The sequence below is a fragment of the Ornithorhynchus anatinus genome, chromosome 4, assembly GCF_004115215.2.
Source record: "Ornithorhynchus anatinus isolate Pmale09 chromosome 4, mOrnAna1.pri.v4, whole genome shotgun sequence".
Classification (NCBI taxonomy): domain Eukaryota; kingdom Metazoa; phylum Chordata; class Mammalia; order Monotremata; family Ornithorhynchidae; genus Ornithorhynchus; species Ornithorhynchus anatinus.
Window position 1 is genome coordinate 42,733,009 of NC_041731.1, and position 13,870 is coordinate 42,746,878.

Genomic DNA, 13,870 nt, shown 5'->3' on the forward strand with positions numbered 1-13,870 from the left:
ATTGTTCTTAAGCCGCTGAGGAAATCTTTGCCCGAACTGGTGTTTTGGGTGGGGGCGGGTGGGTTTGCTTTCTGCCTTCTTTATTTTATTTAACTCTTTATTATAAGTTTTTCAGATACAACGCTAGGAAAAGGGGAATAATTAAGGTCTAGAATGGAAAAACTGTTTTGTTGCTTTGTAAGTATCATTTTGATTCTAGATTTCAAGCTGGATCTTATTTTTTGTCCCTTTGCCTGTTTTACTAGGATTCATACTAATCCGCAGCATCCTCCGTCTCTTTCCTTCATTCCCAGTACAACCTTTGCCTATTCCGCCGTTTCTTTCTTTTCTGACAAAGTAACGGATGCATGTGATTCACTTCTCTCTTTCTGGGTTTAGCAGTACTGAACTTTGGATCTCCAACAGGCACCTGCAGACGGTGCCTGCTACGGGTTCGTCAGGGTGGGTGGACAAGATTGGATCGTCTGTTTGGGGAGGGGGGTGGTGGAGCGGGAAAGGGTGCCCTAAAGTTTAGAATCCAGAGGAGGGAGTGGGGCAGAGACAGGAAATTTGTCCACAAGCAGGACATGGTTGGTTTATGGAGGTGGTTCTCTATGGGAGCACATACACAGTGATAGAGACCTCCCTCCCAAAGAGCCTGGGGAGCCACCGCTGTTCCAGCGAAACAGCATGTTGGGTCTAGGCTGCAGGAAGTGATGTAGAGAAGGCAGGTTTCTTCTCCAAGGCTGGGGTGGCCCCCTACAACCAGATCAGGACTTTACCATAAGTGCTTAGAACAGTGCTTGGTACACAGTAAGCATTTAACAAGTATCATAATTATTATTGTGAGGCAAAGGGAGGTGGCTCAAGGTCCTCTGAGCTTCCTTTCGATGGAAACCCAGATTAAGACCAGGCAGTGAAGTTGAGAGAGGTCAGTGGTCCCCATTTCTCCCCACCACATTTGGTCCCAGTGAGGGTGAGGAGTCCAAAGGAGTAGCTGGAAGGGCAGCCGAGTGCTAGCGTACGGCAGTTTCTCATCTTTTCTGTCCGAGAGCCTTTTGGCCTCACCGGCAGGTGACCATATACGTATTTAGAGCAGACAGAAGAGTGCGGGGTGGCCGATAGGGGAGATAGCTAAGAACACAGAAAGCAGGAAATAAGAAAGCCGGAGTGAACGTAAGACATTACACTTACTTTCCATCCTGCAAACACGATGTAGCAGACACAGTTCAGGTGGCATTCTGGCACCGCTCCAGTCAGCAGCTAGGGACTATTGTGTGCCTTGGGGGGCTGGGGGGAGGGTTGCCCGCGGGAGGATGAAGGCATCCGAACCCCCCATTCTCTCCCTGACTCAGTTACCGGTTGGATGCGGACTGGACGGCAGTGTGAAATGAGAGCTCCTCTTTGCATGCAGTGCCAGAGTCCTGATTCCCACTGGGTCCGAAACTTCCTACTCTCACTTGCCGTGCCGTGATTTTTCATTCTCCATCCTCCCTCTTCTCCTCACCGTTGCTGCCTCCTTTTCTCCCCCAGCCCGTCAGCATGGTGGTGGAGCACGCGGAGTTCCTGAAGGCGGGGAAAGAGCCTGGCCTGCAGATCTGGAGGGTTGAGAAGTTTGACTTGGTGCCAGTGCCCAAGAACCTGTATGGGGACTTCTTCACTGGGGATGCTTATCTGGTCCTCAATACCATCAAGCAGAGGAACGGGAACCTGCAGTATGACCTCCACTTCTGGCTGGGTAAGGAGTGGTCCGCCTGTGTCCCATGGGTCCTTCCCAGGGTCCCAGCCCAGGATGTAGAGATTTAAAACACTGTTGCTTTGTGAGGTAACTAGGTCCGACTGGTCATGCTCGGGGCGACACCCGGCTCTCTTCTCTTCTTCCAATCTGCAGGGCGTAGCAGAGTTTTGACTCCAATCAATCAGTTGTATTTATTGAGTGCTTTCTGTTTGCAGAGTACTCTACTAAATTAAACTCTTGGGCGAGTACAGTGTTACAGCAGGTAGGCATGTTCCCTGCCCACAAGGAGCTTACAGTCGGCCAGTCAAATATATATATTGATCGCTTACCGTATGCAGAGCACTTTACTAAGCACTTGGAAGAGTACACTACAATAACGAACAGACACATTCCCTGCCCACAACGATCTTATAGTCTAGAGGGATTATCTATAATTTAAGTGAGTGAATGATGTACAATCATTGTTCAAGTTTCCAAATTGACTCCAGACTCCAATCTCATCCCACCCTCATCCCTGACTGCTCTGCAGCTCAGGGTGGTGGTTCTGGGGAGAGAAGATTGGGGACACAGGGAACATCCCTTCGGCTCTCCTCCGCGTGAAGTCTTCCACATGTTCCCACCCAGCATCTGTGTGGAAGTCGCTTCTCAGCGGCCCCCCCGGGCTGGGGAGGGGCAGGGCGGGGGTAATGCGAATACCTGCTCTCTGGGCTCCAGGGAATGAGTGCACTCAGGATGAGAGCGGGGCTGCTGCCATCTTCACCGTCCAGATGGATGATTACCTGAATGGCAAGGCCATCCAGCACCGGGAGGTCCAGGGCTTCGAGTCTGCCACCTTCCTGGGATACTTCAAATCCGGCATCAAGTACAAGGTACGGGTTATGGGCCAGTGGGACCAGGCTCTGGGCCGGGAGGGGTCCCCTTCCCAGAGAAATCCAGGGACCATCTCTCTCTGCCAATAACGGGGAGCCAATTCCCCTCCAGATGTTTTCTGGGAATGAAACAGGATAGGCTCCGCTCAGACCCTCAGAGGACTGACTTGGTTGGGGGAGAGGGGAGGGAGGAAGGGAAGGGGAGGGCTGAACTGGAAGGCAGACAAACCTGAAGTTTCCTTCTGATTGAAGGATGGGCAACCCAGCCCACAACTGGAGCTTGCCAAGTCTCACTGAGCAGACTTTAGAAACAGCTGGCCCTGGGCCCCCTCAGCCATTAGTGCTTAAACTCTTGCCTCCCCCAGGGAAACCAGACCCACACGGTTCTGATTCATTTACATTCGACTCGATCCAAATTGTGTTCACAAAGAGCCTCTTGTTGCCTAAGAACCTTTGGAACCCCTCATTTGGGGTGGGTCTCTCTCTTAGCAACAGGAAGTTATGTTGTGCACATTGAAAAGAAACAACAAAAAAAATCCAGCATACACATACACTCTTGAACTTGAACTACAAAGGTCCAGAGTCCAACTTGAAATTTAAACAGACCCAAGGCGATCCAAAGTGTGGCTGATCTCATCCTCCTGGCCCTGATTGTGTAATCCTGCACTTCTGGAGGGAACCAAGGGTTTGATTGGCCGGAGTGGAGGTCCAGGGGTTTGTTTTCCACTGATTTGCCATTAAGAGAATGGTTTCAGATGGTCTCTGGGATACTCCCTGAGCGCCCTCCTAGTTCTTCTGGGACCAGGAATTCTGGGGTTAGGCAAAGGGCAGATATGGACTTTAAGTTGGTGTAAGCCATAAAGCCAATCCTGTATCCCCCAAATCCCAACGTTGCCTGCCTCCTCCTATTACTCTCCACAGAGGGTCCAAAGCAATGACCATGGCCAAAGTCATGGATCAAAAGCCTTCTGCAAGGACTTTGTTTCCTGATGGCCTGTAGTAGAAAGACTCTGTAATAGAGGGATGTGACCTTTCCAATCACTTTTTGATGTTGGACACCCAATTTCCAATGCTAAGGTCCTAGTGCCTATGACAACTCACAGCGGGGCAGATACTCTTGGATTCCATGCTAAGGCCCTGGTAAGTTTGCCTAGGGTTTTGAGTAGTTTGTCAAGTAGTTTAAGAAGCAGGATGATGACCTAGTGGAAAGAACACAGGCTTGGAGGTCAGAGGCCCTGAGTTCTAATCCTGGCTTTACCCTTGACCCTGGCCCAGTCACTTGACTTTTCATTGCCTCAGTTTCCTCATCTGTAACATGGAGAATCAATACATTTTCTCCCTCCTACTTTCACTGTGAGCCCCATGTGTGATAGGTACTGTGCCAATCTGCCTATACTGCCTATACTGGATCCACCCCAGCGCTTAATACAGTGCTTGGCATAAAGTAAGGGCTTAAATACCACAGTGATCATTATAAATTACTACCCTGGGACTCTTAAATTTGGTACCCCCAGAAGGCACAGGAGGCATTGAGCCGACTGCTAAGGGTTGGAAGGAATGTCAAGTGCCTTCACCTCTCCTTGCACTCTCTTGGAACATGCAGGCTTTATACCCCCTCAGGCCCCAAACTCTAGTTATAAACAGATAACTAGTATTCACTTGGTTAAGGGTTTATGTAAATACTGAAATTGTACAGTCAGTGGTATTTATTGAGCACTTACGATGAGCAGAGCACTATAGTAAATGCTTGGGAGAGTAAAGAAAAATAGAATTAGCAGACTCATTCCCTGCCCATAAGAAGCTTAGAGTCCAGAACAACAGAATATCATAGAATATTAAACTCCAAGCAGCAAAACCTGCCTATTCATGATCTGGCAGTAATTCTTAATTTAAAGCTAGGGGTGACCTCTCCCCGTAGTTCTGCTGTGCTTCCTCTGTGTCAGTTCCTCCACGGGCACTGCCATCTGCAGGTCCTTCTGATCAGTGAGTCAATGGTATTTATGGAGCTCTTTCTGTGTGCAGAGCAGTGTACTAAGCATTTGGGAGAGTACAATATAACAGAGCTGGTAGACACGTTCCCTGCCTGCAACACGCTTACAGTCTAGTTCCCTCTGCTGAAGCCCAGTCTTCCTGAAAAATACCAGCTTGACCCCTGTTACTTTCTCTGACCTTAGCTGGCAAGAATTGTCCTTCCTGATGCTTGGGTTTTTGCCCACTTCCCAAACTCCCTCCCCTCTGCCTAATCCCTTCAGCTTATGCCAGCCAGTGAGTGGAGCCAGCCTGTGCGGAACAGCTTTTCCCTCTGGCACTGGCTCTGAAGGGGGAGCAGATTCCCATGCTCCAGAAATGACTGGGTCTTTCCTCTTTTTTTGGATGAGGATTCTTTAGCCTCCTGGACTGTCACAAGGGGAACACTGAGGGGTGGGGCAGGAGGAAGGAAAAGAGATGTCTCAATCTGTCAAAAGTTTTCTGTCTGCAACCAGTGTCGAGTGTTTGCATTTGAATTACTCAGCAATTAGTTGAAGCAGGGTGACCTAATGGATAAAGCACAGACCTGGGAGCCAGAGGACCAGGTTCTAGTCCCAGCTCCACCACTTGCCTGCTGTGTGACCTTGGACAAGTCAATTAACTTCTCTGTGCCTCAGTTTCCTCAACCGCAAAATGGGGATTCAATAACTGTTCTCCCTCCTACTTAAAATTGTGAGCCACATGTGGGACAGGGACTGTGTCTGACCTGATTAACTTGTATCTCTCCCTGCACTTAAAACAGTGCTTGACACATTGTAAGCACTTAATGGATACCATAAAAAAATTGCCTCAGCCTGTGACTCCTTCCCTTTCACTGGAATGGAAACTTAGAGAATCCCAGTGGCCATAGGGATAATAATGTTGGTATTTGTTAAGCCCTTACTATGTGCAGAGCACTGTTCTAAGCGCTGGGGTAGATACAAGATAATCAGGTTGTCCCACGGAAGGCTCACAGTTAATCCCCATTTTACAGATGAGGTAACTGAGGCACAGAGAAGTTAAGTGACTTGCCCACGGTCACACAGCTGACAAGTGGCAGAGCTGGGATTCAAACCCATGACCTCTGACTCCCAAGCCCAGGCGCTTTGCACTGAGCCATGCTGCTGAATATGGCTTAGATTTCCAACAGAACACAGGCATCCTCAGGAAACCCTTGAAGGGCTCTACAGTCAGAATGGCTCCAGACACAAAAAAGGAAGTTAGAGGGTGGGGTGAGTTTTGGGTAGAAAAGCATAGAGATTTGAGTAGAAGAGAGGGCCAGTAGAGTGAATTATTCCCAACTGGATCAGCCATGCCAATGGGCATGGAGTTCCTGGATCTGGGTTGTTTGTGATCCTGGTCTGGATTGTAGATTCTTCCAGGGGTAGGGTTTGGATGACCCCAACTCAAAGACCAGGCTAGGATCCCCCAGACCCTGCTTCGCTCTGAAAAGATGAACCACTGAAAATTCTCAGGCAGGATGTGCTCTTCTTCCTGGCAGTAACAGGGAAATTTGCTGCTCTGCATTCTTTCTGAGATGATAGATCCCAAAGGGACCGAGTGGATTATGCAAACCTTTGAATTCTTGCCCTCCTTGACCAGAGACCAGGTGGTCCTGCCTGGAGGTCAGGCAAAACCCAGGGACATGGAATAAAGGATGCCCCAACCAGCAGGGAGCCCCCAAATTCAAATTCAGAGGGAGTTGTCATAGAAAGGATTCAGGAAGATTCATTTTTCACTAAAGTTGGCCCCTTGATTTGGGAGAGGCAGATTTCACCAACAGAATGATCTTCCACACAAAAGCCCACAGATTCCAAACTGCATAATTCTCAGATTGGATTTCCTGTCTCCTGCAGAAAGGTGGTGTGGCATCTGGCTTCAAGCATGTCGTGCCCAACCAGGTGTCCGTACAGAGACTCTTCCAAGTGAAAGGTCGCCGGGCACCCCGAGCCACTGAGGTTCCCGTGTCCTGGGAGAGCTTCAATACTGGAGACTGTTTCATCCTGGACCTCGGCAACGTGAGTTTTCGCAATAGAGACGGGGTCCTTCCCCCGGACTCATTCATGAATTCTCATCAGGCCTTGCGATTGTTCAGGAACGGTCTCCTGGAAGGAGATGTGCTTTCACGAGGGCTTTGCAGAATGGGAGAGTAGAGCTCTGTCAGATTTGAAAAGGGAGGGAGTTTCAGGCAGGTTAAAGGAAGTGAGAAAGAGGTGGGATGTGGGAGAGATGAGGACGAGGGACAGTGAGCGGGTGAGTTTGGGAGGAGTGAAGAGTGAGAGCTGGGATGTACTGGAAGAAAAGAGTGGATAGTTACTAATCGTTTCCCGGAAATGTGGATGCAAGAGACATGCATCTGCCCCTTCTACTAGGCCACTCACCCCTCTCTGGATCTTGCAGGACATCTATCAGTGGTGCGGCTCCAAAAGCAACCATTTCGAGCGCCTCAAGGCCGTCCAGGTCTCCAAGGGCATCCGAGACAACGAGCGGAGCGGTCGGGCCAAGGTGCACGTCTTGGAGGAGGGAGCCGAGTCTCAGAAGATGCTCGAGGTATCTGCCGCTTCACCTCCTGGGGGTCAGAGTGGGAAGGGAAGCTGCCTTGGCCCCCTGGCCTCCTGTGGTCACTAGTTCTCCTAAATGCCCCCGGAACTGGAGATGCAGATGGATGGAGAATGGGCCCTGGGATGGGTCAACTGTTCCGCTCCCTGTGGGCCCAGTAATCAGGGGCGTGGGGTCCCGGCCTGGGGACGCTCACCCAGTGATCAATGCTTTGTTCCTCCTCTTCCTCCATCATCAGATCCTGGGACCCAAGCCCAATCTGCCCCAAGGACCAGATGATACTACCCAAGTGGACACAGCCAACCGCAAGCTGGCCAAGCTGTACAAGGTAACGAGGAGCCGAGGGGCAGCAACGAGGCCCTGGGAGGAGAGGCTGGAGTGAGGCCAGGGCAGGGGACCCCAGTAGCGGCAGATGATGGGCAGGGTCTGGGAGCTGAGCACACATCCTGGCTGCCATTTCCTGAAGGCTCAGCTGGCTGGGCTTCGTCCTTGCTCAGGATGGGCATCACAGAGACTAGCTGGTGACAGATGCTCCACCCCCACACCAGGCCAAGGCAAAGGCTCAGGAGAGGATGTAACGTGGCTTCTTCGGGGCCTCCAATGGCAACGACCAGATGCCTCCAGGAAGCCAGAGGCCCCAATTCCAAGATTTCCTCATCATTCCCCTTACCCCAGTACACGTCTGCCCTTGAGCTTCCAAGGAGATTCGATGTCTGTGTTTGATCCCGTCACCCTTCCCTAATCCCTCACTGTCACTCCACACTCACACACATTCTCTCTCTGTGTCTCTCTGTCTCTCTGTCTGTCTGTCTCTCACACACACACACCCACTATTTCAAACCTCCTAATCCCAGACATACTCCCCATCTCCTGCCCAACGAGCTTGGGTCTATTTAAGTTCACAAGCTCAGGCCAGCATCTGCGCAGGCAGAGCTGGCCAGGGGCTACAGTGAAGAAAGCTTGGAGGAGGACAGTGCTGAGGTAACGGGAAGTTGGGGAAGTTTCAAGTAGCCTTGAAACTGGAAGTCCCTGTTAGGATCTGGGGAGAATGACAGCAGCTCTGGAGATACTTGGTAAGCAGCATGGCCTATTGGAAAGAGCATGGGCCTAGGAGTCACAGGTCCTGGGTTCTAATCCTGGCTCTGCCTGCTGTGTGACTTTGGGCAAGTCACTTAACTTCTCTGTGCCTCAGTTATCTCATTTGCAAAATGGAGATTCAAAATCTGTTCCTCCTCCTACTTAGATTATGAGCCCCATTTGAGATCTGATTATCTTGCATCTACCCTAGCGCTTAGCGTAGAAGTTGGCATGTAATAACCACTTAATAAATACTATTATTTTTAGTAATATTATTACTTACACTTCTTTGTCCTGCAACCCCGGAGGTCCCTCCGTGCCTCCCCCTCACTCTGTCTTTGTCCCCTTCAGGTCTCCAACAGCGCCGGGGCCATGTCTGTCTCCCTGGTGGCCGACGAGAACCCATTTGCTCAGGCAGCGCTGAAATCAGAAGATTGCTTCATCCTGGACCACGGCTCCAACAAGAAAATCTTCGTCTGGAAAGGTGCCGTGAGGGCAGGGTGGAGTTGGTGGTGTTGGTGATGGGAGTTGGAGCTCCAGGAATGCCAGACCTTGAGAGGAGCCAGGGGTAGTGTGAGAGGCTGGTGGGTCTTGGAGAATGGAGGAGCGGGAAGAGAAGGGTTGGGGGATGAGGTGCTGATAGAGGAGGTAAGGGAATTCTGGGGACTTAATAATAATAATAATGTTGGTATTTGTTAAGCACATACTACGTGCAGAGCATTGTTCTAAGCACTGGGGTAGATACAGGGGAATGAGGTAGTCCCACGTGAGGCTCACAGTCTTCATCCCCATTTTACAGATGAGGGAACTGAGGCACAGAGAAGTGAAGTGACTTGCCCACAGTCATACAGCTGACAAGGGGCAGAGTCAGGATTCGAACCCATGACTTCTGATTCCCAAACCCGGGCTCTTTCCACTAAATCACGCTGCTTCTCTTGTGAGGGATGTGGTGGCTCTCTAGTGGAAAGAGTAAACACTGGTAATACCCTTAGTTGACCTGTGACAGAGACAGACACCACCAACTCTGGGCCATTTATTTGGCTACATCTCTGTTCACTGCCTGAGAAACAGCTTGTCTTAATGGAAAGAGCACGGGCTTGGGAGTCGGAGGTTGTGGGTTCTAATCCCGGCTCCACCTTGGGAAGTCACTTAACTTCTCTGTGCCTCAGCTACCTCAGCTGTAAAATAGGAATTAAGACTGTGAACCCCATGTGGGACAACCTGATTACCTTGTATCTACCCCAGTGCTTGGCACATAGAAAGTGCTTAACAAAAACCATTATTATTATTTTCCAAGAGCTGCAAATTACTAACAAATCCTAGGTAAAATGATTAGCAACCTAATTCATTTTTATGAAATAGATTAAAATATAAATTGGTAAATAGAGTCATCTTTGTTAAAATTTTTTACGGTGCAAAATCAGTGGGTGAGGCCTTGGGGGACAGTGGGACAGTGGTCAAAGATTAGGGGGAGAAAAGGGAAGAAAAGAGAGAAAGCTGAGAAACATACAGGCAGAGATGGTGGGGTGGATACCTCAGCTGCATCTTTTTCTTCTTGCTTCACTTGGCCTGTGTCTCAGACAACCCCCAGTAGACCAACAGACTGAAGCTAAGATTAATGGCTGCCCTGAGGCATGGCTTTCTAATAATAATAAGGTTGGTATTTGTTAAGCGCTTACTATGTGCAGAGCACTGTTCTAAGCGCTGGGGTAGATATAGGGTAATCAGGTTGTCCCACGTGAGGCTCACAGTTAATCCCCATTTTACAGATGAGGTGACTGAGGCACAGAGAAGTTAAGGGACATCCCCACAGTCACACAGCTGACAAGTGGCAGAGCCGGAATTCGAGCTCATGACCTCTGACTCCCAAGCCCGGGCTTTTTCTACTGAGCCACGCTGCTTTCTAGAAAAAGCAGAGTGGCCTAATGGATAGAGCACCATCCTGGGAGTCAGAAGAAGCTGGATTCTAATCCTGGCTCCCCGACTTGTCTGCAGTATGACCTTGGGCAAATCACTTAACTTGTCTATGCCTCAGTTCTCTCATCTATAAAAAAGAAGATGAAGACTGTGAGCCCCATTTGAGACATGGACTATGCCCAACCTGAATAGCTCATCTCTACCTCAGCATTTAGTTCAGTGCCTGGCACGTAGCAAGTGCTTAACAAATACCATGTTTTTTTAAAAAAGGAGTGTAGTTGGGGAAGAACCAGCTGTTGGGTTCTGAAGGTAGCTGCTGGTCTGTCTCTCTAGCCCCTGTCCCCACTACGTAGAAGGTGTTTGGGATGTGCATCTGAGAGAGCAAGTAGATCGATCAGTCGATCAATAGCATTTATTGAGGGCTTTCAGTGTGTCCTGAATATGACACATTGAGTCCAGTGCTCTGCAACACTAAGTGCTCAAAAAATATGATTGATTGAATGGCCGAGTACTGAGCTGGTGGGGTGGTAGGAGAAGAAAGTGGAGAGGAAGATGGAGATTGCTGAGGAAGGACCTGAAAGTAAGTCTTCAGGAGTGTCCCCTTGATGCAGAGAGGACTGCATAACCACTGATGATTTTGATAAGTGGGGAGGCGAAGCTTACTGTGGCCAGGGAACGTGTCTACCATCTCTCCTAAGTACTTAGTACAGTGCTCTACGCACAGTAAACGCTAAATAAATACCATTGATGAGAGCTCTGTTCTAGTAAAGATAAGACTGTAAGCTCATTGTCTCTAGACTGTAAGCTTGTTTTGGACAGAGAACCTTTCTACCAATTCTGTTGTATTGTACTCTCCCAAGCCCTCAGTATAGTGTTCTGCACACAGTAAGTGCTCAATAAATACCACTGTAATTAAATCAAGGACTGGAGAAGGGAGAGACCAGTGAACAGGTTAAGGTAGTAGTCAAGCTAGGATATGACAAATACCTGGACCAGTCAATCAATCCATGAATGGAATTTATTGAGTGCTTATTCTGGAGACTTGAGAGATTACAGTAGACTTGGTAGATATGATTGCGGCTCTCAAAAAGCTTACAGTCTAGCAGAGAAACAGACACTAAAATAAATTACAGATGGGGAAATTAACATAGTTTAAAGCTACATATATAAGTACTATGGTGGGGGGGCAAAGGGGAGTGAGTATATGAGTGCTTAAGAGGTGTGGGAATGCTGAAGTGGCAGAGGTGGAGAAATAGGGTGGAGAAAGGAGAGATCAATCAGGAAAGGCCTCCTGGAGAAGATGTGATTTTTTTAGAAGAGCTTTGAATTTGGGAAGAGCAAAACAGTGGTCTGTCCAAAGTGAATCAATCAATCAGTCATATTTATTGACCACTTACTGTGTGCAGAGCTCTTCTAAACACTTGGGAGAGTACAACAGAGTTGATTATCCACAGTGATCTTCAAGTCTAGGTGGGAGACAGATATTAATATAAATAATTAATTTATGAATATATACATAAGTACTATGGGACTGAGGGTGGGGTATATACCAAATGCCGAAAGGGTACAGATCCAAGTGCATAGATGACAAAGAAAGGGGAGAGAGTCAGGAAAGAAGGCTTAATCGGGGAAGGCCTCTTGGAGGAGATGTGAGGAAAAAGAAAATTCCAGACAAGAGAGAAGGAGTGAGCAAAAGGTAGATGGGGGCATGAGAGATGAGTGTGGCACAGTGACTATGCTAGCTTGAGAAGAGGGAAGCCTGAAAACTTGGTTATAGTGGAAGAGGAGCAAGGATAAGCTTTTGGATGAGAACTAAATGCCTTAAAACCAGTGGTCAGGAGTATCTGCTTAATGCGGAGAGGAATGAGCAACCACTGGAGATTTTTGAGAAGTGAGGAATTGTATGTAAAATGTTGTTTTAAAAGAATGATCCAGGCAGCAGAGTGAAGTGTGGACTGGAGAAGGGCAAGGCTGGTGACAGGGAGTCTGCAAGGAAGCTGATGCAGTAGTCGAGTCACTGTATGACAAGGGCTTAAGCTAGTGGGATGGCAGTTTGGATTGAGAGAAAATGGTGGATTCTGGAGATGCGAAGAAAGAACTGGCAGAATTTGGCGACTGACTAAATATGGGGGTTGAAAGAGATGGGGATAATGCCAAGGTTATGAGCTTTAGAGATGGAGAGGATAGTGTTGTTCCCTGGATTCTGGGATCTCCAGCCCCTCTGGACCCTAATGGAGGTACCGTGACTGCTGCTGACCCCTCGGGATCAGTGTGGCACTGAGCTGGGAACCGGGCTTCCGATTTCCCCACCTGAGCCACTCTCTCCACTCACAGGCAAGCAGGCCAACCCCGAGGAGAGGAAGGCCGCTCTGCAAACCGCCACCGACTTCATCTCCAAGATGGGCTACCCCAAGGAGACCCAGGTGAGGGTCTGAGAGGAGGTTGGAATCTAGGAGGAGGTGGGCACGAAGAATGGAGAGACCAGAGGGGCCAGATGAAAAGCTGCCTCTCCAACAGGAGGAGAGGTTCTAATGGGAATAGCTTCCATTGGGTTTCCCGCTGTCCGTGACCACGAATGAGGTCTACGTGTCAGTTTCCTAGGGCTTGAGCCCAATGGGCCCACTGCTTGTTGGTTGCTCGGGAGACCAGACCCACAGTCACCCCATTGTCCCCTCCTCTTCAACTTTCCAGATCCAAATTCTCCCCGAGAACGGCGAGACCCCACTGTTCAAGCAATTCTTCAAGACCTGGCAGGACCGGGACCAGACTCAGGGCCTGGGTGTGGCCTACCTGTCCAGCCGCGTCGCCAATGTGGAGAAGGTGCCATTCGACGCCGCCACCTTGCACACCTCCACCGCCATGGCCGCCCAACACGGCATGGATGATGACGGCAGTGGCAAGAAGCAGGTAGGGAATCTGGATACGGCTCCAAGGGCTCTCTCGGCCCAGGCCAGACCGTTCCAGATGGCGAGCTGGCATTCCCTGACTGCATGAGGCGCAGACTGCTCTTTTTAGCATTTTTCCAAGATCCCACCCAGCTCAGCCACACCAGCTCTCACTCTTTATGGAGTAGTGAATGCCCGTCATTGGGCAGGGATTATCTCTGTTGCCGAATTGTACATTCCAATCGCTTGGTACAGTGCTCCGCACATAGTAAGTACTCAATAGATACTATTGAATGAACGAATGAATGAAAATGGGCCTGGGAATCAGAAGGTCATGGATTCTAATTCCAGCTTCTCCACTTGTCTGCTGTGTCATTTTAGGCAAGTCACTTCACTTCTCTGTGCCTCAGTTACTTCATCTTTAAAATGGGGATTGAGACTGTGAGCCCCATATAGGATGGGGACTGTGTCCAATCTTATTTTCTTGTATATAACCCAATGCTTAGTACAGTACCTGGTACATAATAAGCACTTAACAAATACCACTATCAATATTGTTATTATTATTATTATTTTAATATTGCTATTATTAATTGTGCAGATGGGTTTGGGAACCTAGGGCAGCAACCCCTAACTTCCACTTTTCACTTGAGGCTGCTTGTAGTGACAGTTGGGAGAAGGGGCCTACAGTGAGACATCTCTCTTGAGGCATCTCTCTGCCCTGCTGGGTTTGTTCCTCGGGGTGGGCTTCTGAGTGGAAAAGGAGCCATGGAGAAACATCATCTGGGGGGATGGAAAAAGACAATTGATGAGCAGAGCTGAGGAAGGCTAAGGCCATC

General features: G+C 49.1%; 1 protein-coding gene across 5 annotated transcripts in view; it reads left to right on the forward strand.

Annotated features, from left to right (window-relative positions):
• Window positions 1-13,870, forward strand: part of GSN (gelsolin) — a 64,198-nt gene that overhangs the window by 41,333 nt on the left and 8,995 nt on the right. For 4 of the 5 annotated variants that reach the window (XM_029062964.1, XM_029062961.2, XM_029062963.2 and 1 more), the window contains exons 2-9: window positions 1,513-1,717; window positions 2,432-2,586; window positions 6,450-6,611; window positions 6,994-7,143; window positions 7,391-7,480; window positions 8,581-8,713; window positions 12,481-12,569; window positions 12,838-13,053. In XM_029062964.1, coding sequence (XP_028918797.1) covers window positions 1,522-1,717; window positions 2,432-2,586; window positions 6,450-6,611; window positions 6,994-7,143; window positions 7,391-7,480; window positions 8,581-8,713; window positions 12,481-12,569; window positions 12,838-13,053 — 1,191 coding nt within the window. In that variant the 5' untranslated portion in view covers window positions 1,513-1,521. Of the gene's footprint in view, window positions 1-107; window positions 178-1,512; window positions 1,718-2,431; window positions 2,587-6,449; window positions 6,612-6,993; window positions 7,144-7,390; window positions 7,481-8,580; window positions 8,714-12,480; window positions 12,570-12,837; window positions 13,054-13,870 lie in introns of all 5 variants that reach the window. The other variant, XM_029062962.2, reaches the window with a different exon arrangement.